This window comes from Oncorhynchus mykiss, chromosome 4, assembly GCF_057628025.1.
Source record: "Oncorhynchus mykiss isolate SJ-2025 chromosome 4, ASM5762802v1, whole genome shotgun sequence".
Classification (NCBI taxonomy): domain Eukaryota; kingdom Metazoa; phylum Chordata; class Actinopteri; order Salmoniformes; family Salmonidae; genus Oncorhynchus; species Oncorhynchus mykiss.
The window spans coordinates 72,602,089-72,627,572 of record NC_143025.1 but is presented as its reverse complement, the minus strand read 5'-3'; the positions used below and the strand labels follow the sequence as shown (position 1 = coordinate 72,627,572).

Here is a 25,484-nt window from a genome sequence, read left to right as displayed (position 1 = left end):
CAACATAATGACTTAACGTATCAATAACAATGTGAAGAATGTACTACTTCAATGGAAAAACCTTGAGTTAAGGAAACATATAATACATCATAACACTGACTGATTGGAGAATTGACTGCATGATGAATGTCTACCTCACGGAGTAATAACACTGGTGGGTTATGGTGAAGTATTTGAGAAACACAGTGACTGAGTTTATTTTTAAATTGTTCAATTTCACCTTTATTTAACCAGGTAGGCTTGTTGAGAACAAGTTCTCATTTGCAACTGCGACCTGACCAAGATAAAGCAAAGCAGTTCGACACATATAACAACACAGAGTTACACATGGAGATAAACAAACATACAGTCAATCATACAGTAGAAAAAAAATAAAAAAAGGGGGAAAAAAAAGCGATAGTCATTGTTTACCCAGATAGTCAAGGAGCTCAGAGTAGGGCTGTGGTAGTCATGAAATTGTGTCAGCCGGTTATTATATTGCAAAAGACTAACTAACATACTAACAAAAACATGTTTAGCATATCCAGGCCTTCACACATACAAGCCTCATACAAATGTTGATGTGCGCCTTTGGAACATCTACATTTTAAAAGTCTATTAAATCAGTTGAATATACACCATCACAATAAATCCATTATTTATTTTAGACAGGTCTAAACAACTATTGATTGAGAACCACAGAGTTATGGCAAGTCGCAATGAAAACAGGAGCTGCCTCCACTATTCCAGCACCATTTCAACTTCAACATTTCAACATGATCAAATCACCTCTGCTTAGTCTAATACAGCGACAACTGAGGATACCATAAACAATTTATTCCAATCAACGGAAAGCTAAATATGATGTGGCTGTCCATGGTTCTGATTTCTGTGTGCGTGTGTGTTTGTGTGTGCGTGTGCGTTCATGCAGGTAGCAAGTTGACTCACCCTAATTGTAGAGAAACGCCAATGCCATCCTCCTCTCTTTCCTGTTCACGAAACGGTCTATCACCCTGTCATATTGTACACGCTTTTCTTTTTTGTTGTCCTAGGCTACCTGGCTAAAATGCTAGCTCGCAAGCCTCTCTTCCATTCATGGGCAATGTTAGCTACTGTAGTTAACATTTGCCTTCTACATCTAGCTACATACTGAACTTCCATCCTCTGTCATCAAGGCAAAGGGTGGCTACTTTGAAGAATCTCAAATATAAAATATATTTAGATTTGTTTAACACTTTTATGGTTACTACATGATTCCATATGTGTTAGAAGCTGTTTAGAAGCCTCTTGGACCTAGACTTGCGGTACCGCTTGACTAGGGTTGCTGGAGTCTTTGACAATTTTTAGGGCCTTCCTCTGACACCGCCTGGTACAGAGGTCCTGAATGGCAGGAAGCATGGCCCTGGTGATGTACTGGGCCGTACGCACTATCCTCTGTAGTGCCTTGTGGTCGGAGGCCGAGCAGTTGCCATATCAGGCTGTGATGCAACCTGTCAGGGTGCTCTCGATGGTGCAGCTGTAAAACCTTTTGAGGATCTGAGGACCCATGCCAAATCTTTTCAGTCTCTTAAGAGGGAATATATTTTGTCGTGCCCTCTCCACGATTGTCTTGATGTTCTTGGACCATGTTATTTTGTTGGTGATATGGACGCCAAGGAACTTGAAGCTCTCAACCTGCTCCACTACAGCCCCATCAATGACAAAGGGGGGGGGGGGGGGGGGGGGGGGGGGTGCTCGGTCCTCCTTTTCCTGTAGTCCACAATCATCTCCTTTGTCTTGATCACGTTGAGGGAGAGGTTGTTGTCCTTACACCACACGGTCAGGTCTCTGACCTCCTCCCTATAGGCTGTTTAATCATTGTCGGTGATTAGGCCTACCACTGTTGTGTCATCAGCAAACTTAATGATGGTGTTGGAGTTGTGCCTGGCCGTGCAGTCATGAGTGAACTGGATCCTGGACTTCCTGACGTGCCGCCCCCAGGTGGTAAGGGTAGGGAACAACACATCCGCTACGCTGATCCTCAACACAGGGGCCTCTCAGGGGTGCGTGGTCAGTCCCCTCCTGTACTCCCTGTTTAAAGGTCATACTCACATCGACTGCTGAGAGCGTGATCACACAGTCATCCGGACAAGCTGATTCTCTCATGTATGTTTCAGTGTTACTTGCCTCGAAGTGAGCATAGAAGTTATTCAGCTCGTCTGGTAGGCTCGTGTCACTAGGCAGCTCTCGGTTGTGCTTCCCTTTGTAGCTCTATCTAACAGCCCAGCTGGATAGATTTAGCTAGCTATCATACAAATGTGTAGGCTATGGATATGATTGTAACAGAAATAATAATGTACGTGCGTTACCAGCTGCAACACCATTTTAGCTAAAATATAACAAAAGACCTCCTCCACTCACCAACAACCTGTTCAAACGGTGAGTTAGTTAGATAATCACTTTCACAGGCAAGTATACAACAAAAAACAATGGGGATCCTCGGGACCCTTTCTTCACTGTAAACAGGTCTAACTAGCTAGATGTTAGCTGAGGAATGCTCACCTCTTTCTCTTATATTGATATACATTGAGTGGCAAGTTTATTAATTAGTACCGGGTCGGCCAGGTTTCCTCCAGAACAGCCTGAATTCTTTGGGGCATGGACACGTTGCTCTATTGGTGTCAAGGGACCTAATGTGTGCCAGGAATATATTCCCCATACCATTACACCACCAGCCTGTACTGTTGACACCAGGCAGGATGGGGCCATGGACTTAAGCTGCTTACGCCAAATCCTGACTCTGCATGATGTAACAGGAACTGAGATTTCCAGATGATGTTTTTCCACTCCTCAGTTGTCCAGTGTTGGTGATCGCGTTCCCACTGGAGCCTCTTCTTCTTGTTTTTAACTGATAGGAGTGGAACCCGGTGTGGTTGTCTGCTGCAATAGCCCATCCGTGACAAGGACCGACGAGTTGTGTGTTCCGAGATGCCATTCTGCACACCATTCTTGTACTGCGCCGTTATTTGCCTGTTTGTGGCCCACCTCTTAGCTTGAACGATTCTTGCCATTCTCTCATCAACTAGCTTTTTTTCGCCCACAAGACTGCCGCTGACTGGATGTTTTTTGATTGTCACACCATTCTCTGTAAACCCTAGACACTGTCGTGCATGAAAGGCCCAGGAGGCCATCCATTTCTTAGATACTGGAACTGGCGCGCCTGGCACTCAAAGTCGCTTAGGTCACTCGTTTTTCCCAGCCTAACGTTCAATCGAACAGTAACTGAATAACTGAATGCCTCACTGCCTGTCTACCTACTCTACATAGTAATCAATGGAAACAGGATGCACCTGAGCTCAATTTCGAGTCTCATAGCAAAGGGTCTGAGCACTCATGTAAATAAAGTATTTCTGTTTTTAATTTGATTAAATTTGCAACAATTTCTAAAAACCTGCTTTCACTTTGTCATTATGGTGTATTGTGTGTAGATTGATGAGGGGGAAAAAATAATTGTATCAATTTTAGAATAAAGCTGTAACGTAACAAAATGTGGAAAAAGTCAAGGGGTCTGAATACATTCCGAACCGCCTCAATATAAGAGAACGGAGTTAAGCGTTCCTGAGTTAGCTAGTTGTTTTTAAAGAACCAGCTGTGCTTATGGCTTAACACAACGCCATGACAACATTCTCATGGCCAAATCAGGGAAGCAGTAATATATCACACTAGCAAATACCAGCGCCATACCGTGACCAAATAACATACCGTGATGGAGATAATTATGAAACTAGCTAGCTTGTTAACTTCATCTATCTACGTCAGCGTCCCCAATATCAAACGACTTTGTTTCGAAGGTAACAATAACACAATAACAACAATGCTCTCACAACAAATCACACAGGGACAAAGGACGGTCCGGGACTGGGATCTATTTATACCCTTGTAAGAGCATGGGTCGGACCAACTGGCCAATCAGAGGCTAGAAACACTGTATGCCCATAATGTCCAGGAGGCGGAATTCTGTACAGTGCCAATGTGGGAATGTTTACTGAGAAAAGATGGGGGCTGCCCTCACCAGATATGGGTTTCCCACACTCGGCTCATGCCTTGGGGGCAATGTGGAACCTATGAGCAAAGGCGCATTGGACCAATGTGTGGAGCCTACACACTGTCCGAATGTGAACATGTTTTTGGGGATTCCTTCTATTCTTTTGGATCAAAACCTACAGAACTGTTCACCTGTTCCCCGACTCCAAATCAAAGGCACCCCTCCTCTCCTCCTCGTATCATATATCACTCCTACAGTATATGACTCCAGACTCAGGACTTCCATTAATCCACTGACAGTGTCATTTGGGCAGGAGGGATCTGTAGGAACAGGTTTATATGAGGAAGGAAGGAGGAGGTAGGAAGGACCCAGGAGGAGGAGAGTAGGGTGGCAAAAGGAGAGAGAACATCTCAGAAAAGTTAGAGCTAGGGAGTGTGTGTGAGCGTGTAGCGACCCTGTTAGGACTCTGTTGTTTGAGTGAGTGAGTGTGTATCAGAATCTTAGCGGTGCTAGAAACAGCTGTTTGTTTGGGAGTGTGTGTCTCTCAGCAGGTAGAGGTCTCAGGGTCTATCTGAGGGTGACAAGACAGTATGATCTCTCTACTTCTCTCCCTGCTCCTGGCTTGGCCTCCAGGGACAGGGGCACAGCAAGACCCCCTCATGCCCTTCATGGAGAACCTTGACGCAGACCGTAACGTCATCCTGAAGTGGGGGTTCAGTGAGGTCCAGGGCACCATCATGTTCCAGCTGACAGTCAAGACCACTGGCTGGCTGGGATTCGGGTTCAGCCCAAATGGAGGCATGGCTGCATCTGACATCGTTATGGGAGGGGTCGGACCAAATGGCACCTATTTCATGGTATCTAAACTATTAACCTGTTATTCTACTTTCTAATCTATTACTATTAGACACAAGATAATGAGTGGTAATGTATTGTAGTAGTTGTTGTTCTGTTATGTGCAGGAATAGCAGTAGTTATATTGTAGGGATAGAAGTAGGCTACTGTAACAGTGAAGTGGCTATAGTAGTAGCAGTAATCATGATTATCTAGTTCAGTGTTTCCCAACTCCAGTCCTCAAGTACCCCCAACAGCACACATTTTTGTTGTTGCCCTGGACAAGCTCATCTGATTCAACTCATTAAGGACTTGATTAGTTGAAAAGTTGAATCAGGTGTGATTGTCCGGTGCTACTGCAAAAATGTGCGCTGTTGGGGAACACTGATCTTGTCATATGGAGTATATTTTTACCTTTATTTAACTAGGCAAGAACAAATTCTTATTTGCAATGACGGCCTACAATGGGTTAACTGACTTGTTCAGGGGTAGAATGACATATTTCTACCTTTCGGTTACTGGACTAACGCTCTAACCGCTAGGCTACCTGCCGACCCAAAGAAGGAGGAGTTGTAGGTGTATTGGTTTTCAACACCTGCAAACCGTTGGAAGATTAAATTACTATTTAAAGTTACCTGTGAATGTGTTGCTCCTTCAGAAACGCTACAACATTTTTGTTTAACAACACAGAACTCTATTAAGCTTCATATAGACTCCAGATAACTTCAGTATTTCTGTGTTGTCTCTCTTTCAGGATTATTATGCCACAGGGAACTCATTTCCCCTGGTGGATAAGAAACAGAGCTACACCCTCCTGTCCCTGACGGAGGCAGATGGTCAAACCACCATGACCTTCAGGAGGCCCATCCAGTCTTGTGACGAGGAAGACTTCCACATCCCCGTAAGTCAACGTTTTCACACAGACACAAACTGTTAACAAGTAATCTGTACTAAAAGTCTTGAAAGGATGGAAGAGGAAATTCATGTTCCGTTATCATGATTGACTATTTCTATTCATAAAAGGTTAGTTTACAAATATCTAAGCAACCTAAGCCGGTTTTGAGAGTTGTTCCCTTTTAACCAAAATAAATGTGTTCTTTATAACACATAATACAGTTAGTTAGTTTCTCAAGTGATGGTGGGCCAAAATATCCTTTCCCCGTCTGTTACCATGGTAATAATGTTATGGCCTTCAGGCGCTCACACCCCTGAGAAATAAGATCTGCTCCTATGGCCGTTCCCATGGTTCAATGCCTAGTTTAAGGTGTGATACGTTCCATTGTTTGGACCACAATCTTTTTACACTATATTGTGGTCTGGCATTTCATTGTTCTGCTTCATTGTTTGTATTTTTACATCTTCTCATAATATAACTACAGGCCTCCATGCAAAGCTCCAGTTTCCTCCTAATCCCCGGATTAATTTATCTTCTGTTCACTGTGTTCAATCTAATGTACCTGCTCTTTGAAAGCACTCTGGAGACCATCTCTGGTTTACATGCACCTACTGATTATTTTATTTAGAGTAATTCAACACAATTAATCAGAGGATTGGAACAATGGCCTAAACACAGGGAGGCAGGCAAACATTTTCAAAAGTGAGCAGTTGTAACCCTAGATGGTTCACAAAAAACAGCATTAATAAAGACAATGGTGCCATAACAAGTGTCAAAACACCAATGCCACTAAATTATGCAGGCCCTACTAAGTGTCTACTGGCTTCTAGGCCTTTTATTCACACCTAGTCCTCACTCTGTGATTTTTGTATGTTTTATGTCAATTGATGTTGTTTTGTTCCATCCTTCTCATAGGACAGTCCAGTGAAACTGATCTATGCCTATGGTACGTCTGATGACATAAGGTACCATGCCAATAGAAGGGGGACCAAGGAGATCAATCTACTCAAGTTCATGCCCAGATCCAGCCCCCCAGACAGCAACTATCTAGACTTCGTTATGGAGAATGTAAGAGTGACCTCACACACATGTCCTGAAGGGGAATCATCTATTTCCTCTAGATCAGGCACAGCAGGACTTTTAGTTTGAAGTCAAATACTTTACTTTACTCCTGGGGTGGAACAGGTCAAAGATGATTGAATGAAATTAATTTGAATTAATATTGTGATATTGAATATACAGGAGGTGGTATCTTTAGTCTACAACGTGACTGTGGAACAGAATGGACTGGCAACACTTATACTATTAAAGTGATGCTCCAGAACTTCTGTGTAATTTCAGCCAGTAGTTTTGAAAGTGGTGCTCACGAGCCAAGACGGGTCCCTGTTTTTTGTGTACTACTTCATCCGTTTTGTATGAAATGTTATGTCCTGCAAATTCTTATTATCATCTGTTATTTTCTTTGCAATTCGTATGATAGGTTATGAATCCAATTCATACAATATGTTACAAATCTGTTGTACTTAAGATCCCGGACTTCATCGTTAACACAGTAGTCCTTCTTCCATTGCAGGTTACTGTCCCTGCCGAACGTACATACTACCACTGCAAGGTCATGAAGGTGCCAAAGCTCAACGGCAAAAATCATATCTATCGGGTAAATGAGCCCTCTCTCATTTCATGGTCTAATCATTTTGCAATTACATCATACGTTTGTCATTGGAGTCATCTCTTCCCTCTCCCTGCGTCTTCTCTCTATGCCTCCTTCTCTCTCCCTGTCGCTCAGATTGAGCCGGTGATTGAGCACTTGGACCTGGTCCACCACATGCTTCTCTATGGCTGCCCCTCCTCTGTGAACCAGACCTACGAGAAGAAATGCTACACGGAAGGATCAGGGGAGGACTGCATCAGAGTGGTGTCTGCCTGGGGGGTGGGAGGAGGGGTGAGAGACTGCCCCCTTCTGAAAACATGAATATACACACATGCATGCATGAACACACATGCTAGTCTGATCTGTCTCTACATTGTCTTCTCCATTCCAGGCTTTTGAGCTTCCAGAAATAGCTGGGATCCCTATTGGAGGACAGAATAATGATGAGTTCTACAGGCTGGAAATTCACTACAACAACCTGGCCCAAGAAGCAGGTAACCATTCACTAGCTAATAATTAAAATGTTCCAATCCACTAACACAGGATTAACAGGTTTACCCCGCTCCAATCTTGATGAAAGGTGAACCATGTGCTAGTCCTTGAACAGAACAAAGCCTGCACACCCTGAGGTTCTCCAAGACTTGGATTGAATTTAGCGATCATCTAAAGCCCTCATCATCACGTCTTCTCCTCTGTCTCTCCCTGCAGGCCGGAGGGATAGCTCAGGCCTGAGGCTGTACTACACTGCCCAGCTCAGGCAGCATGACGTGGGCATCATGACTACAGGCCTAATGGTGGCCATTGGCTGGGGCTACGCTATCCCTCCCAATGCCACAGCATTCCACAGCTACGGCCTCTGCAACACATCACACTTCTCAGACGTACGTTCAGTGCCCTTTGACACTAGATTGAAGAAGGATGGCTGATTTTGATGACATTGTAGAGCAGATTGTCGTCAAAAAAGGAAAGCGCCAGCTTACTCTTTCCTTTCTGGTATACTATGCATAGCCATCTCTGAATTCAACAAAACAGGATTTTGTTCAAAATGAGCCTGCTTTCTGTCTTTCCCCAGATCATGCCTGACCCTGTCCCTGACCTCTCTGTGTTCTCCGTGGCACTGCACACTCACCTGGCTGGGAGGAAGGTGCAAGCTGGCCACATCAGGTGAGAGAGAGCAGCGGGGTCGTAACTTATACTTGGGAAATTCTGAAATTTCATTTTTGTTCCCCCCCAGTTCTATCATTGGAATGTGATACAGGGCAACGGTGCGCTTTAGGACCATGAGGACTCCTCCGAGTGGTTGGGTAGGCTGTTTGAAGTGTTTATCCGACTGGAAAAAACAAACAAATATATACAGATATATAAATATATAAGAGGAGCCTCTTAAAGAAGAAGTTACAGGTCTGTGAGAGCAAGAAATCTTGCTTGTTTGTAGGTGACCAAATACTTATTTTCCACCATCATTTCCAAATAAATTCTGAAAAAATCCTACAATGTGATTTTCTGGATTTTTTCTCTCATTTTGTCTGTCATAGTTGAAGTGATGAAAATTACAGGCCTCTCTCATCTTTTTAAGTGGGAGAACTTGCACAATTGGTGGCTGACTAAATACTTTTTTGCCCTACTGTATATGTCTCCCCCAATTCTAAAATCAAATACATATACAGTGGGGCAAAAAAGTATTTAGTCAGCCACCAATTGTGCAAGTTCTCCCACTTAAAAAGATGAGAGAGGCCTGTAATTTTCATCATAGGTACACTTCAACTATGACAGACAAAATGAGGGGGGGAAATCCAGAAAATCACATTGTAGGATTTTTTATGAATTTATTTGCAAATTATGGTGGAAAATAAGTATTTAGTCAATAACAAAAGTTTCTCAATACTTTGTTATATACCCTTTGTTGGCAATGACAGAGATCAAACGTTTTCTGTAAATCTTCACAAGGTTTTCACACACTGTTGCTGGTATTTTGGCCCATTCCTCCATGCAGATCTCTAGAGCAGTGATGTTTTGGGGGTGTTGCTGGGCAACACGGACTTTCAACTCCCTCCGAAGATTTTCTATGGGGTTGAGATCTGGAGACTGGCTAGGCCACTCCAGGACCTTGAAATGCTTCTTACGAAGCCACTCCTTCGTTGCCCGGGCGGTGTGTTTGGGATCATTGTCATGCTGAAAAACCCAGCCACGTTTCATCTTCAATGCCCTTGCTGATGGTAGGCTTTGTTACTTTGGTCCCAGCTCTCTGCAGGTCATTCACTAGGTCCCCCTGTGTGGTTCTGGGATTTTTGCTCACCGTTCTTGTGATAATTTTGACCCCACGGGGTGAGATCTTGCGTGGAGTCCCAGATCAAGGGAGATTATCAGTGGTCTTGTATGTCTTCCATTTCCTAATAATTGCTCCCACAGTTGATTTCTTCAAACCAAGCTGCTTACCTATTGCAGATTCAGTCTTCCCAGCTGGGTGCAGGTCTACAATTTTGTTTCTGGTGTCCTTTGGCAGCTCTTTGGTCTTGGCCATAGTGGAGTTTGGAGTGTGACTGTTTGAGGTTGTGGACAGGTGTCTTTTATACTGATAACAAGTTCAAACAGGTGCCATTAATACAGGTAACGAGTGGAGGACAGAGGAGCCTCTTAAAGAAGAAGTTACAGGTCTGTGAGAGCAAGAAATCTTGCTTGTTTGTAGGTGACCAAATACTTATTTTCCACCATAATTTCCAAATAAATTCTGAAAAAATCCTACAATGTGATTTTCTGGATTTTTTCTCTCATTTTGTCTGTCATAGTTGAAGTGATGAAAATTACAGGCCTCTCTCATGTTTTTAAGTGGGAGAACTTGCACAATTGGTGGCTGACTAAATACTTTTTTGCCCTACTGTATATGTCTCCCCCAATTCTAAAATCAAAGTTGTGTCCCTGGAGAGAGGACAGCCAAAAATATGATCCATGATACCAGCCTATGATATGACCCGTACATGGTCTCATTGTCTGGATAATTAGCGATAAGCTTTGATGATCCTTCTGGATGATTCTTCACTCTCACCACTGATGTGCTCTTGATTCTAACCTCCACAGGAATGGAGAGCAGATTGACTTCCTGGGCTTGGATGAGAACTTCAACTTTGAGATGCAGCAGGCCACCAATCTGGGAAATATTAAGACCATCAAACCAGTGAGCATCCACGTATTTCCTGTATTTCAAATGGGTGTCATGGATGAGTGGTATTGTTAGTCATTAGATCTTTCCTAAAGCAGTATCTCTTCCCCACTGCAGGGCGATGAGATTGTTGTGGAGTGCACCTATAACACAACCAATCGCAAAGGAATCACACAGTTAGGGCTGGCCACCACTGATGAGATGTGTCTGGCCTTTGTCTTCTACTACCCAGCCATCCCCGTCACCAGCTGCTGCAGCCACCCTGACATGCATGCATACATGGCCATGACGGGGAAGACAGTCGACCAGTAAGAGCCTTCACATTGTCACAGTTTTCACCCACACATTTACATTTTTAGACTGATACTGTGCCTGTTTGTTTTGGTGGCTAGCATGACTGAATGAATGAAAAAAAAATGGTGTCAAATCACCAATTGGCAACCCATCCTTTATGGGATTAATTGACACAAAAACAAACATTACCATAATTCACTGTGGTAATTAAATGATAATTCTTCTTCCGGTGTTCTCTGCATTGCGCATCACTTAAAGGGTGAAAAAAATAATAATAAGTAAATCAATACATAATAGTAAGGTAATCCAAAGAATAATTACATCCCTAGAGCAGTAAAATAATATTAATGTAAGTCCCTTGGATAAAAGTATCTGCTAAATGGCATATATTATATTAAGTTGTTACATGTAAACCAGAATGACTTTGTGTGTGCCCCACAGAAACATTGAGGAGATGTTGAAGACTGCAGCTTGGGACCAGTCATCTACTGCCGTGCACGAGGCCACAATGAAGAGGGTCCCTCAGATTGGGTTCATCATAGATGTCAATGTAAGCATCCACTCAATAAAAATGCTCATGCTGTCATTTCAAAACATCCTCTCCATCCATGTCATGTTTGTTCCTTCTACAGAAAAACTACTCCATGTATGAGGGAAACATCCGCAACATGACGGCTACTCTTTCAGTGAGTTGCAGGAGTGATCCATCCTCACAGGCTGGGCCCTTGGAGCCATTTAACAACAACATGTCCCCCAGAGGAAGCGGTTCCTGGGTCGTGACCTCTGCTGCTGGAAGTGTCTTCCTGATGCTCTGGACGACAATGCTATAAGAATCAGTCCAGGCCAAGATGAGAAAAAACATCAACATATGTATTAAATTTCGCCCTGCTCTGGGTAGGTCCCTGAATGTTTTTTTTTTGTTCATTATATACATATTTCTTCCCCCCCCCCCCCATTCATGCTCTAATGATTACAATTAATTAATCAAAATAGCCACTGGCTATGCCTATTTAGCATTGATTGCTCTTTGATTGCATTACATTAAATCAACCAAACTTTGATTTTGATGACAGGTCTTTGTTTATTCATGGCAATAAATATTAGCCTGGAGCTTCCATGATATTTCTGTAAAGTAGGTCTATTCAATTTTACTGCATATTTTTGTACTTTTGTGATTAGATTAAAATGTGTTTCATCACCTTGACTCTCTTTGTGTCTGTCTTCTATTCTGTTTTATCTCATTGGTCTAAACATCTAAATCATACGTGCATTGTGGCTGAGAAAAATATTGACTCATTGAGTGGAGTAAGGTACAGATTAAAGCTGTTATCTCTGGCATCTCGTCAGACATGGATGCTTCATGGTTTGATGAACATGCCAGGAGGGGTAGATGCAAGTCGCTTGACCCAAATGATAGACTTCCCTCCTTCTTTCTGTCTATCTGTTCCCTTTCAGGGGAAAGGGGATACCTAGTCAGACGCACAACTGAATGCCTTCAACCGAAATGTGTTTTCCACATTTAACCCAACCCCTCTGAATCAGAAAGTTAATCCACGTCCACGTCATTGATGCCCAGGGAGCAGTTGCTATTGGGAGAACAGCATATTTTCCCACCTTGTCGTCCCAGGGATTTGAACCAGTGTTACTGTCCCAACACTCTTCACCGCTAGGCTACCTCAATAGAACACTGAGTCTCATTCTCACGAGCTCTACTGAAGAACTTACAATCAAGCCTGACAAGGCCAATGAAAGCCGTGCCTCGCTAGAAGCCCCGCCTTCCACAGGTGATAACACTTAGGCTCTGATTCATTCCTTCAATTTTGCTCTTCACATTGAGCTGAGCAGAACAATTCAGTTACTTAGACTGCTTGTTTATCATACTTTGCTCCAACTAAACTCTCCTTTTGTGGTTGAGCACCCCTTTGGATGTTCTGTGCTAGAGTTGTATTTTGTTTTCGTAGTTTCCTACCTACAAACCAATTAGTTATTCTTCAGGTTGCTACGCCTGGCTATAGCAATGAGTGAGATGGCTAACGCGAACGAAACGACAAAAGCCAACAAACCGGGTTCAGGTTAGAGACCATGCGCCCGGTCATGCGGTTACACCATATCAACAAAATATACTCATGTTTGTTGTTTTGTATGTCTCGGCTTGGTGCATGCTCAGGCTGCCCTTGCTTGAACCAGTTCACGTGCACATTCTCACCGGCTGCTTGGTGTTTCCAATAGTGACCGTCCTCTCCCGGAGGCCTGTACCTCGGCTGAGTTGTGGGATGCGGGATGGATTTGGGTCTTTGGTCGGATCAAATGTCTTGTTTAGCCTGGGCTTGTTGCATGCAGAAGCTGCTCTCGCTCAACCTGGGTCTTGTGCGCATTGTCGCCGGTTGCGGGAGGCTACTCTTGAAGGGAGAGGTCGGCCGGGTTCGGTGGGGACTCCCTGCCTTCTGTGCCTGCCTTGGTAAAGCGCCACTTTCCTAATTTCCCAGACTTGGTCAAAGAAGGGTCCGGCTCGCCTCAGTGATCTGGTTCTATGAGACTGTTGAGACAAGGTTAGATAAACACTGCATAGCATGTTAACCAGACTAGCTAACTTGCCAAGGCATGCTAGCTATTCCTGCCTCCCCACGGTGGCATTGAAGAGGAGCTCTGTCTTATCGAGGTTGAGCTTGAGGTGGTGGGCTGACATCCAAGCTGAGATGTTTGGCAGGCACGCATAGATGTGTGTTGCTACCTGAGTATCAGAAAGGGAGGATGAGAAAAGTAGTAGTGTTTTCTGCATAGCAATGATAGGAGAGGACATGTGAGGATATGATCGAGCCGAGTGACTTGGTGTAAAGAGGAGAGGGCCTAGAACCGAGCCCTGTAGTACGAACCCATGGTGCAGACACTTGATGAGATGAGATGTCCAGTCCTGAGAGGGTGGAGAGGAGGATCTGATGGATAACGGTGGAGAGGCAGTGTATATATCTAGGAGGATGAGAACAGAGGAGAGAGAGTCAGCTTTGGTAGAGCGGAAAGCCTCTGTGACACAATGGAGAGGGGTGTCAGTTGAGTGAGCCTCCTTGAAGCCTGACTGGTTAAGGTGAAGAAGATCATTCTGAGAGACATAACAAAGGAGTTGGTCATAGACAACACACTGAAGTGTTTTGGAAAGAAAATAAATAAGGAATAATGGTCTATAGTTTTTCATGTCATATGGGTTGAGTGTTGGAAGCGGCTTTGACCATCTTGAAGTCAGAGGGGACGCAGCCAACGGTCAGGGATGAGTTGATAAGGGAAGTGAGAAGTTCTGCAGAGAGGTCTGGGGAAGGCAGGAGGGGATGGGGGCAGGTTGTCGGGCGGCCAGACTTAACTAGTCACAGAATTGAATCTGGAGAGAGAGGGGAGAAAGAGGTCAAGGTGTAAGGTAGTACTGTGTGAGTGAGACCAGTGGACTCAGTAGGACTGAGAGATGGACTGAGAGATGGAGGATTAAGGAGGAAAAAGTGGAGAAGAGCAGGGGTTGGAACCAAAATTATTTTCCAATCGTTTAGTTCTAAACATAATTCTATATTTTTTTGTTCCGTTCCATTGTTCCAAACACCAAAACAAAGTACTGAACCGGTTCAAACCCCCAAAATTGACAAGTTAAATTGTTCCTTTCTGTTATTTTATTTAATTTTTTTAACATTTAACTCAACATTAAATTACTTCACAATCAGTGCAGATAGAGCAGCTTGCTATGGAGCGGGCAAGCTATTTACATGCATTGGACAGAGAAGTGTAGGGCAAGAGATGTGACTGAAATTTTGCAGTGGGGAGAGAGTGAGAGAGGATGGAGGTTATCTTGTTGTTATGAAATGCGTTATCTGAATTGCGCCCACAGAGTTATACCTACGTAGGACCGGCTTCTATGAAAGAATGTTGAATGTCATTGAACTTCAGAGAGTTGGCTTAATGATGGACCAAAACTAGCTAGATAGCTAACAAGCTTGTGTGTGCACTTTTTGAAGTTAATAAATCCAATGTGAAATGCAGTATACTCAACCAGCGTTGAAAAAGTGAATCCATTCTTTTCAACAACAACAAAAAATCTCTCTCCTTAATTTCTGAATCACACTTGTAACGTCAGTAGTAGGCTAGTAGACTATGCTGGAATAAGACACTGGAATACGTTTCTGAGTGACAGAGTGACTAACTGGTTTCCTTGCTTTTAAAATAAATGTTATTTTCTGGAACAGTGTATATCACTTTAATTTCCAGTGCTGTTCCTGTCCTCGAAAAAATTGGTTTTCGGTTCTGTTCCCTGAACCGGTTCCAACCCCTGGAGAACAGTTTCCCAGGGTGGAGGCAGAGGCTTGAAATGTTGATTGATAGAAAGCGGCTTTAGCAGTAAATACAGAGGAAGAGGAGGGAGTGGAAGGATGATAGGTCCTCCGGAAATGGAGTGTTCCGCCATTTCCGCTCAGATGACTGCAGCCCTGTTCTGTGAGTACTTAATGAGTTACTCAGCCACGGAGCAGTAGGGGAGGACCGAGCCAGTCGGGAGGAAAGAGGACAGTGAGAGTCAAAGGATGCGGAAAAGGAGGAGAGTAGGATCGAAGAGGCAGAGACAGTAGGGAGAAGGATTTAGCAGAAGGGAGAAATTATAGGATAGAAGTGGAGTGTAGTGGGAGAGAGAGAGGAAAGATTGCAATGGTGCATGACCATCTGGGTAGGGGCTGAGTGGGTAGAGTTGGAGGAGAAATGGAGAGAAAAATAAACAATGTAGTGATCAAAGACCTGGAGGGGGGTTGCAGTGAGATTAGTAGGTGAACAGCCTCTAGTAAAGATGAGGTCAAGCATATTGCCTGCCTTGTGAGTGGTCGGGGACTGGGAAAGAGTGAGGTCAAAGTATGGAACAAGAAGGCCCGCACACTGTTAAAGCCCCCAATTCACCGGTTTACTGACAACGTTCCGATCCGAAACAGATCTTTGTCTGGTCCAACAATCTGAGTGCTCCCATCCCAAAATATACAGGTACACATTTCACCTTACATGACCATTGCGGACATGACGCATGGTGGGTGTGTAACAGTATAGCTTCCGTCCCTCTCCTCGCCCCTAATAGGGCTCGAACCAGGCACCCTCCGCACACACCAACAGTCACCCTCGAAGCATCGTTACCCATCTCTCCACAAAAAGCCGCGGCCCTTTTGTGGAGCGAGCAAGGGGAACAACTACTTCAAGGTCCTCAGAGCGACCCCGATGGAAACGCTATTAGCGCGCACCACTGCTAACTAGCTAGCCATTTCACATCGGTTACAGGTGCAAAAACTAGTTGTGCATCTCTAATAATTTAATAACAATGAGATGTGTACATGTAGTAGTTCCAGAAAATAATATATATTTAAAAAAATACCAAGTGGATGGCAAGACAAATCAAAGTGACATATTGATGTAAGAAATGGTCTGATATCAAACCCTTGGTTCAGACCTCTAGGAGACATGGTACACATGGTGAATCCAATACAATTCTCTTCTCAATAATAGATTATCAGTCCCCCCCCCCCCCCCCCTCCCCCCCAGTCGTCTAAACATGTTCAATGCCAATGTATCTCAAAGAGCTAATGTTGTGACGAGACTCAATGAAATGTGCAGCCGTAGGGTTTCTCTGGTCAAGGGTCCTGATTAGAGGTCGACCGATTATGATTCTTCAACGCTGATACCAATACCGATTATTGGAGGACCAAAAAAGCCGATACCAATTAATCAGCCGATTTTTATATATATATTTGTAATAATGACAATTACAACAATACTGAATGAACACTTTTATTTTAACTTAATACATCAATAAAATATATTTAGTCTCAAAAAAATAATGAAACATGTTCAATTTGCTTTAAATAATGCAAAAACAAAGTGTTGGAGAAGTAAAAGTGCAAATTTTGCCATGTAAAAAAGCTAACGTTTAAGGTCCTTGCTCAGAACATGAGAACATATGAAAGCTGGTGGTTCCTTTCAACATCAGTCTTCAATATTCCCAGGTAAGAAGTTTTAGGTTGTAGTTGTTATAGGAATTATAGTACTATTTCTCTCTATAGCATTTGTATTTCCTATACCTTTGACTATTGGATGTTCTTATAGGCACTATAGTATTGCCAGTATTGCCTAATCTCGAGAGTTGATAGGCTTGAAGTCATAAACAGCGCAATGCTTGAAGCACAGCTAAGAGCTGCTGGCAAATGCAGGAAAGTGCTGTTTGAATGAATGCATACAAACCTGCTGCTGCCTACCACCGCTCAGTCAGACTGCTCTATCAAATATCAAATCATAGACTTAATTATAATATAACACACAGAAATACGAGCCTTAGGTCATTAATATGGTAAAATCCGGAAACTATCATTTTGAAAACAAAACGTTTATTCTTTCAGTGAAATACTGAACCGTTCTAACGGGTGGCATCCCTAAGTCTAAATATTGCTGTTACATTGCACAACCTTCAACGTTAAGCGAATGCGCTTGTTAAATCATCACCCGTTTGGCGAAGTAGGCTGTGATTCGATGATAAATTATATAAGATATAAGATAAGTTTAATGCTAGCTAGCAACTTACCTTGGCTCTTGCTGCACTCACATAACAGGTAGTCAGCCTGCCAAGCAGTCTCTTCGTGGTGTGCAATGTAATCGGCCATAATTGGTTTCCAAAAATGCAGATTACCGATTATTATGAAAACTTGATATCGGTCCTAATTAATTGGCCATTCCGATTAATCGGTTGACCTCTAGTCCTGGTATTACTCCTGTGTTTTGCTATCCTTGTTTTCAGAGCTCGTTTTGTTTTTCCTACACAGCATAGACCATAAATACACTTAATCAGGTATATCATTTTTTTTTATGTGAGACATTTAATGATTCCCTTAATCTTAATGGCCTTGCCCGTAATAGGGTGATTGAACATTGTGCATTTGTTCGTAAAGTTACACTGGTTACATCAGCCACATCTATAGTTACCATCCTGCACATTGTCTAGAAAGGTACTACGTGGCTCTGGTGGAAGATCAGACCTTCAGACGCTCCCCCAATGATGTGGTCGAACTGTTTACCAAGTGGGGAGTATTGAAGGAAGCATTGAGCGCATTGGTCAGGAAGTTGGAGAGGTTTGGGTGTGAGGCTGTCATCCTGGGTCATATTTTTATAACGTTCCCTTGCATCATGCAGCCATTCCTCTGGGTAAGGCGGCTGTCTGAAACGCTCATCCTGATAGTCGGCTTGTTTGTCATAGTTACTCTGTGTACCACAAATCCTGAGTATGCGACTGTATTGGCTAATGGGGAGGATTTTTCTGGGGGGGTGTAGGGTGGAAGATGTCTCCGTGTAACAGGGAATTCCTGTCCATCGGGCTCCCTGTATAGATCCAAGCTAAAACCACCCCACTCCCTCTTAATCAAAATGTCACGAAAACATATTTCATGCGCATCAAAGGTGAGGGTGAATTTCAAAAAGCCCACCCAATCTACCTACCTCATCCTCATACTGTTTTTATTTGATTTACTTTTCTGCTCTTTTGCACACCAGTATCTCTACCTGTACATCATCATCTGCTCATTTATCACTCCAGTGTTAATCTGCTAAATTGTAATTAGTCGCTCCTTTGGCCTATGTATTGCCTTACCTCCTCATGCCTTTTGCACACACTGTGTATAGACGTTCTTTTTTCTACTGTGTCATTGACTTGTTTATTGTGTTATTGACTTGTTTATTGTTTACTCCATGTGTAACTCTGTGTTGTTGTCTGTGTCACACTGCTTTGCTACATATTGGCCAGGTCGCAGTTGCAAATGAGAACTTGTTCTCAACTAGCCTAGCCTAACGAAAGAGTGGAATCGATGAAGTTCCTCTGCTGTTCCCTGGAATAGAACAAATGTAATTTGTTTCCAGAGTCTGATATGGCACAAGAATGGATGGTTAGGGCTGAAAATCACATTCTACTCAAACAACCCCACATACATGGCATAATTCAGTGACATTTTGCCACCCATAGCAGTTATCTTCTGTTGAATGAACATGTCATTTTCAAACATGAAAAAGTTCTTAGTCAGAACAATCTCAGCAAGTTCAACAATAGAGTTAGCGCTAGGGAGTGTACCAGTGGGTCGTTGACTAAGACAGTGTACCAGGGGGTCGTTGACTAAGACAGTTTACCAGTGGGTCATTGACTAAGACAGTGTGCCAATGGGTCGTTGACTAAGACAGTGTACCAGGGGGTCGTTGACTAAGACAGTTTACCAGGGGGTCGTTGACTAAGACAGTGTACCAGTGGGTCGTTGACTAAGACAGTGTACCAGTGGGTCGTTGACTAAGACAGTGTGCCAGTGGGTCGTTGACTAAGACAGTGTACCAGTGGGTCGTTGACTAAGACAGTGTACCAGTGGGTCGTTGACTAAGACAGTGTGCCAGTGGGTCGTTGACTAAGACAGTGTGCCAGTGGGTTGTTGACTAAGACAGTGTACCAGTGGGTCGTTGACTAAGACGGTGTACCAGTGGGTTGTTGACTAAGACAGTGTACCAGTGGGTCGTTGACTAAGACGGTGTACCATGGCTTCTAGGCCTCCCTGATGGGGGATATTAGTATACAGGGATTCAACATCTGTCAGGGCCAAAAGGTGTAGGGACTGATGGGCAACATAGGCTGAGATTAACTCAGTCTTCTTGACCGCAAATCGGCAGTTCCAAACGTTGCCGGGGACTAGAAATTACACATGGGTTGTGCGAGCAGGATACACTAAATTAGAAGGGTTGTAGTCAAGGGGTAGTGTCTGTACAACCTACAGGGAGAGAAGTGAACAGGGATAGGAAACACACACACACTTATTTTTATTTATTTTATTTTACCTTTATTTAACCAGGTAGGCAAGTTGAGAACAAGTTCTCATTTACAATTGCGACCTGGCCAAGATAAAGCAAAGCAGTTCGACAGATACAACAACACAGAGTTACACATGGAGTAAAACAAACATACAGTCAATAATAAAGTATAAACAAGTCTATATACAATGTGAGCAAATGAGGTGAGAAGGGAGGTAAAAGGCAAAAAAGGCCTTGGTGGCAAGGTAAATACAATATAGCAAGTAAAACACTGGAATGGTAGTTTTGCAATGGAAGAATGTGCAAAGTAGAAATAAAAATAATGGGGTGCAAAGGAGCAAAATAAATAAATTAATTAAATACAGTTGGGAAAGAGGTAGTTGATAGGGCTAAATTATAGGTGGGCTATGTACAGGTGCAGTAATCTGTGAGCTGCTCTGACAGTTGGTGCTTAAAGCTAGTGAGGGAGATAAGTGTTTCCAGTTTCAGAGATTTTTGTAGTTCGTTCCAGTCATTGGCAGCAGAGAACTGGAAAGAGAGGCGGCCAAAGAAAGAATTGGTTTTGGGGGTGACTAGAGAGATATACCTGCTGGAGCGTGTGCTACAGGTGGGAGATGCTATGGTGACCAGCGAGCTGAGATAAGGGGGGACTTTACCTAGCAGGGTCTTGTAGATGACATGGAGCCAGTGGGTTTGGCGACGAGTATGAAGCGAGGGCCAGCCAACGAGAGCGTACAGGTCGCAATGGTGGGTAGTATATGGGGCTTTGGTGACAAAACGGATTGCACTGTGATAGACTGCATCCAATTTGTTGAGTAGGGTATTGGAGGCTATTTTGTAAATTACATCGCCAAAGTCGAGGATTGGTAGGATGGTCAGTTTTACAAGGGTATGTTTGGCAGCATGAGTGAAGGATGCTTTGTTGCGAAATAGGAAGCCAATTCTAGATTTAACTTTGGATTGAAGATGTTTGATATGGGTCTGGAAGGAGAGTTTACAGTCTAACCAGACACCTAAGTATTTGTAGTTGTCCACGTATTCTAAGTCAGAGCCGTCCAGAGTAGTGATGTTGGACAGGCGGGTAGGTGCAGGTAGCGATCGGTTGAAGAGCATGCATTTAGTTTTACTTGTATTTAAGAGCAATTGGAGGCCACGGAAGGAGAGTTGTATGGCATTGAAGCTTGCCTGGAGGGTTGTTAACACAGTGTCCAAAGAAGGTCCGGAAGTATACAGAATGGTGTCGTCTGCGTAGAGGTGGATCAGAGACTCACCAGCAGCAAGAGCGACCTCATTGATGTATACAGAGAAGAGAGTCGGTCCAAGAATTGAACCCTGTGGCACCCCCATAGAGACTGCCAGAGGTCCGGACAACAGACCCTCCGATTTGACACACTGAACTCTATCAGAGAAGTAGTTGGTGAACCAGGCGAGGCAATCATTTGAGAAACCAAGGCTGTTGAGTCTGCCGATGAGGATGTGGTGATTGACAGAGTCGAAAGCCTTGGCCAGATCAATGAATACGGCTGCACAGTAATGTTTCTTATCGATGGCGGTTAAGATATCGTTTAGGACCTTGAGCGTGGCTGAGGTGCACCCATGACCAGCTCTGAAACCAGATTGCATAGCAGAGAAGGTATGGTGAGATTCAAAATGGTCGGTAATCTGTTTGTTGACTTGGCTTTCGAAGACCTTAGAAAGGCATGGTAGGATAGATATAGGTCTGTAGCAGTTTGGGTCAAGAGTGTCCCCCCCTTTGAAGAGGGGGATGACCGCAGCTGCTTTCCAATCTTTGGGAATCTCAGACGACACGAAAGAGAGGTTGAACAGGCTAGTAATAGGGGTGGCAACAATTTCGGCAGATAATTTTAGAAAGAAAGGGTCCAGATTGTCTAGCCCGGCTGATTTGTAGGGGTCCAGATTTTGCAGCTCTTTCAGAACATCAGCTGAATGGATTTGGGAGAAGGAGAAATGGGGAAGGCTTGGGCGAGTTGCTGTTGGGGGTGCAGTGCTGTTGACAGGGGTAGGAGTAGCCAGGTGGAAAGCATGGCCAGCAGTAGAAAAATGCTTATTGAAATGTTCAATTATGGTGGATTTATCAGTGGTGACAGTGTTTCCTATCTTCAGTGCAGTGGGCAGCTGGGAGGAGGTGTTCTTATTCTCCATGGACTTTACAGTGTCCCAGAACTTTTTTGAGTTAGTGTTGCAAGAAGCAAATTTCTGCTTGAAAAAGCTAGCCTTGGCTTTTCTAACTGCCTGTGTATAATGGTTTCTAGCTTCCCTGAACAGCTGCATATCACGGGGGCTGTTCGATGCTAATGCAGAACGCCATAGGATGTTTTTGTGTTGGTTAAGGGCAGTCAGGTCTGGGGAGAACCAAGGGCTATATCTGTTCCTGGTTCTACATTTCTTGAATGGGGCATGTTTATTTAAGATGGTTAGGAAGGCATTTTTAAAAAATATCCAGGCATCCTCTACTGACGGGATGAGGTCAATATCCTTCCAGGATACCCCGGCCAGGTCGATTAGAAAGGCCTGCTCGCTGAAGTGTTTCAGGGAGCGTTTTACAGTGATGAGAGGAGGTCGTTTGACCGCTGACCCATTACGGATGCAGGCAATGAGGCAGTGATCGCTGAGATCTTGGTTGAAGACAGCAGAGGTGTATTTAGAGGGGAAGTTGGTTAGGATGATATCTATGAGGGTGCCCGTGTTTAAGGCTTTGGGGAGGTACCTGGTAGGTTCATTGATAATTTGTGTGAGATTGAGGGCATCAAGTTTAGATTGTAGGATGGCTGGGGTGTTAAGCATGTTCCAGTTTAGGTCGCCTAGCAGCACGAGCTCTGAAGATAGATGGGGGGCAATCAGTTCACATATGGTGTCCAGAGCACAGCTGGGGGCAGAGGGTGGTCTATAGCAGGCGGCAACGGTGAGAGACTTGTTTTTAGAGAGGTGGATTTTTAAAAGTAGAAGTTCAAATTGTTTGGGTACAGACCTGGATAGTAGGACAGAACTCTGCAGGCTATCTTTGCAGTAGATTGCAACACCGCCCCCTTTGGCAGTTCTATCTTGTCTGAAAATGTTGTAGTTTGGAATTAAAATGTCTGAATTTTTGGTGGTCTTCCTAAGCCAGGATTCAGACACAGCTAGAACATCCGGGTTGGCAGAGTGTGCTAAAGCAGTGAATAGAACAAACTTAGGGAGGAGGCTTCTAATGTTAACATGCATGAAACCAAGGCTATTACGGTTACAGAAGTCGTCAAAAGAGAGCGCCTGGGGAATAGGAGTGGAGCTAGGCACTGCAGGGCCTGGATTCACCTCTACATCGCCAGAGGAACATAGGAGGAGTAGAATAAGGGAGCGGCTAAAAGCAATAAGAATTGGTCGTCTAGAACGTCTGGAACAGAGAGTAAAAGGAGGTTTCTGGGGGCGATGAAATAGCATCAAGGTATAATGTACAGACAAAGGTAAGGTAGGATGTGAATACAGTGGAGGTAAACCTAGGTATTGAGTGATGAAGAGAGAGATATTGTCTCTAGAAACATCATTGAAACCAGGAGATGTCATTGCATGTGTGGGTGGTGGAACTAATAGGTTGGATAAGGTATAGTGAGCAGGACTAGAGGCTCTACAGTGAAATAAGCCAATAAACACTAACCAGAACAGCAATGGACAAGACATATTGACATTAAGGAGAGGCATGCTTAGTCGAGTGATCAAAAGGGTCCAGTGAGTGGAGAGGTTGGTTGAGGGTCACAGCGATTTAGACAGCTAGCCAGGCCAACCGGTAGCAAGCTAGCATAGGATGGAGTCTGTTGTTAGCCACCTCTTGCGTTCGGTCAGTAGATTAGTGGGGTTCCGTGTCGTAGAGGGGATTAATCCAAATCACACAACAACAACAAAAATAAGAACAATAGATATAGTTATAGAGGCCCGAGAAGAAAACATAATAATAATAATAAAAATAAATAAATTGTCCGATTGTCTATTCAGATAGCAGCCGGTAAGACAGCTAACGGTTAGCGGGCCGCAGATGGGGGTTCAGGTAACGTCGCGACAGAGGAGCCAGCCGGATCTCATTCGGGTAGATAACGTCGGCAGTCCAGTTGTGAAGGCCCGGTGGGGCTCCGCGTAGGCAGTGAAACGGGTCCGGATAGGTGACTGCAGCCCAGGAGTGAATGATGGAACTCAGGAGTGATTGACGGAGCTGGCTACCACCGGAACAATCGATGTTTGCTCCGGAATCGACGAAAGCCGACTGTCACACGGATAGCAGCTAGCTAGCTGTGAGATCCGGGTATGAATGTCCAGAGAGCAGTTGAAATCCAGGGACATGGAGAGAAAAATTGGTCTGGTATGTTCCGTTCCGAGCCGCGCTGCGCCGTACAAAACTGGCGATAGATTTTCGATAGAATTTCGAGCTAAAGGATAGCTGATGACCACAAACCGTGGTTAGCTGAATACTAACGATTTGCCAGTAAAGAAGCTAACTAGCTTCTGATTAGCTTCTGGATTAGCTTCTGGGCTAGCTCCTGGCTAGCTTCTGGCTAGTTTCTGGCTAGCTTCTTGGAGTTTCTGGCTAGCTTCTTGGAGGATTACAGATCTGAGGTAAATAATACTTTTTTATAAATATAAATTGGTGAGGCTGGTTGCAGGAGAGTGTTTAGAAGATGAGTTGATGGAAAATAAAAATAAAATGTATGTGAAAAAAGTTGTAAATATATATATATACAGGACACGACAAGACGAGGACAAAAGACGTCTGAACTGCTATGCGATCTTGGAGAATCACTTAACAAAGCTACAAATGAGCATAATGAGATCATCAGAAGAAAGATAAGATACTCAAGAGAGAGAGTGGTGTGGAGCCTTCCTCTCTATCCTTCCTGGAATAACCAAGTTATTAATACCCCCTCTGTTAATCCGAGTCCCTTGGGGTTCACGGGTTTCAAGTGTTTTTTTGTCAAATTTGAACCCGATTAAGAACCAACCCCACAGACAATCGACAGAGTAAGTTCAAATATAATTGTATTCAATGCGTGGCTATGCTGGACAGCCTGGACATGCAATGGAAAGAACCTCCACATTGGGACTACCTGTAAGGGTGAAGAAGGTCACAGTAGGTAGGGCTATCCCAATTTTTTAAATAAAAAATAAAATAAAATAAAAAAAGGTAGGGCTATCCATCAGGTCTCCTATGTGGAGGCTGTGGAAATAGCTGAAGGAGCGGGTGGAGATGAGATGGTGAGGATCAGAGCTCCTGCATTTTTCAGCATTTTCTTTAAAAAATATAGATTAGGAGTTAGATAAACTTGGATTTTTTGTCAGGAACACATACTGGATTCTACCCTCTTCAACATAACCCCTACTTCAAATCAAAACTTAAAACCTACAACCTGATTTTGGACGGAATTACGGAATCACCTGGAAAGTTCACAACAACCAAGGATTTTTTACCCTATACAGCAAATTCTCTGGAAAACAACAGAAACCTGAAAACACCATCCAACCTGGAACTGAGTGAGTAATGTTTAGTCTGAAACTATATTTTATTTCCAAAAGCCAAGAAGAAAAATACACAACATTACTTTATAAGGACTGAATTCTAACATAATTCTGCCAAGCTTGATACAGCTTCAACTAGCACTGACGTGTCAAGTGAGAGGTGTCAAAGCCCATTAGCCCAACAATGGCAGGAGAGTCACACAGTCTACCCCAACCAAATGGAGAGGCCTTAGAAGCTCCCTCCCGCTGTTCAGAGGTAATTAAAATACAGTACCCTTTGCATGTAAAGAATGATAAGGCAAGAAAAGACCACAAGAAG

General features: G+C 43.7%; 1 protein-coding gene across 1 annotated transcript; it reads left to right on the top strand.

Annotated features, from left to right (window-relative positions):
- The first annotated feature begins 4,289 nt into the window (after positions 1-4,289).
- On the top strand, positions 4,290-12,038 carry moxd1l (monooxygenase, DBH-like 1, like). Its single transcript, XM_021600813.3, has 12 exons — positions 4,290-4,860; positions 5,592-5,738; positions 6,648-6,800; positions 7,306-7,389; positions 7,519-7,674; positions 7,775-7,877; positions 8,092-8,264; positions 8,456-8,547; positions 10,459-10,555; positions 10,658-10,848; positions 11,276-11,384; positions 11,467-12,038. The coding sequence occupies exons 1-12, from the start codon at positions 4,594-4,596 to the stop codon at positions 11,662-11,664; spliced, it is 1,770 nt and encodes a 589-aa protein (XP_021456488.3). The 5' UTR covers positions 4,290-4,593; the 3' UTR covers positions 11,665-12,038.
- Positions 12,039-25,484: the final 13,446 nt, after the last annotated feature.

Bases quoted from the DNA above. Each gene is read 5' to 3' on its own strand.
- moxd1l (XM_021600813.3), top strand. From the start codon at position 4,594: ATGATCTCTCTACTTCTCTCCCTGCTCCTGGCTTGGCCTCCAGGGACA. The intron at 7,390-7,518 runs GTAAATGAGCCC...CCTGTCGCTCAG, and splicing joins GCAAAAATCATATCTATCGG to ATTGAGCCGGTGATTGAGCA. The intron at 8,548-10,458 runs GTGAGAGAGAGC...TAACCTCCACAG, and splicing joins GTGCAAGCTGGCCACATCAG to GAATGGAGAGCAGATTGACT.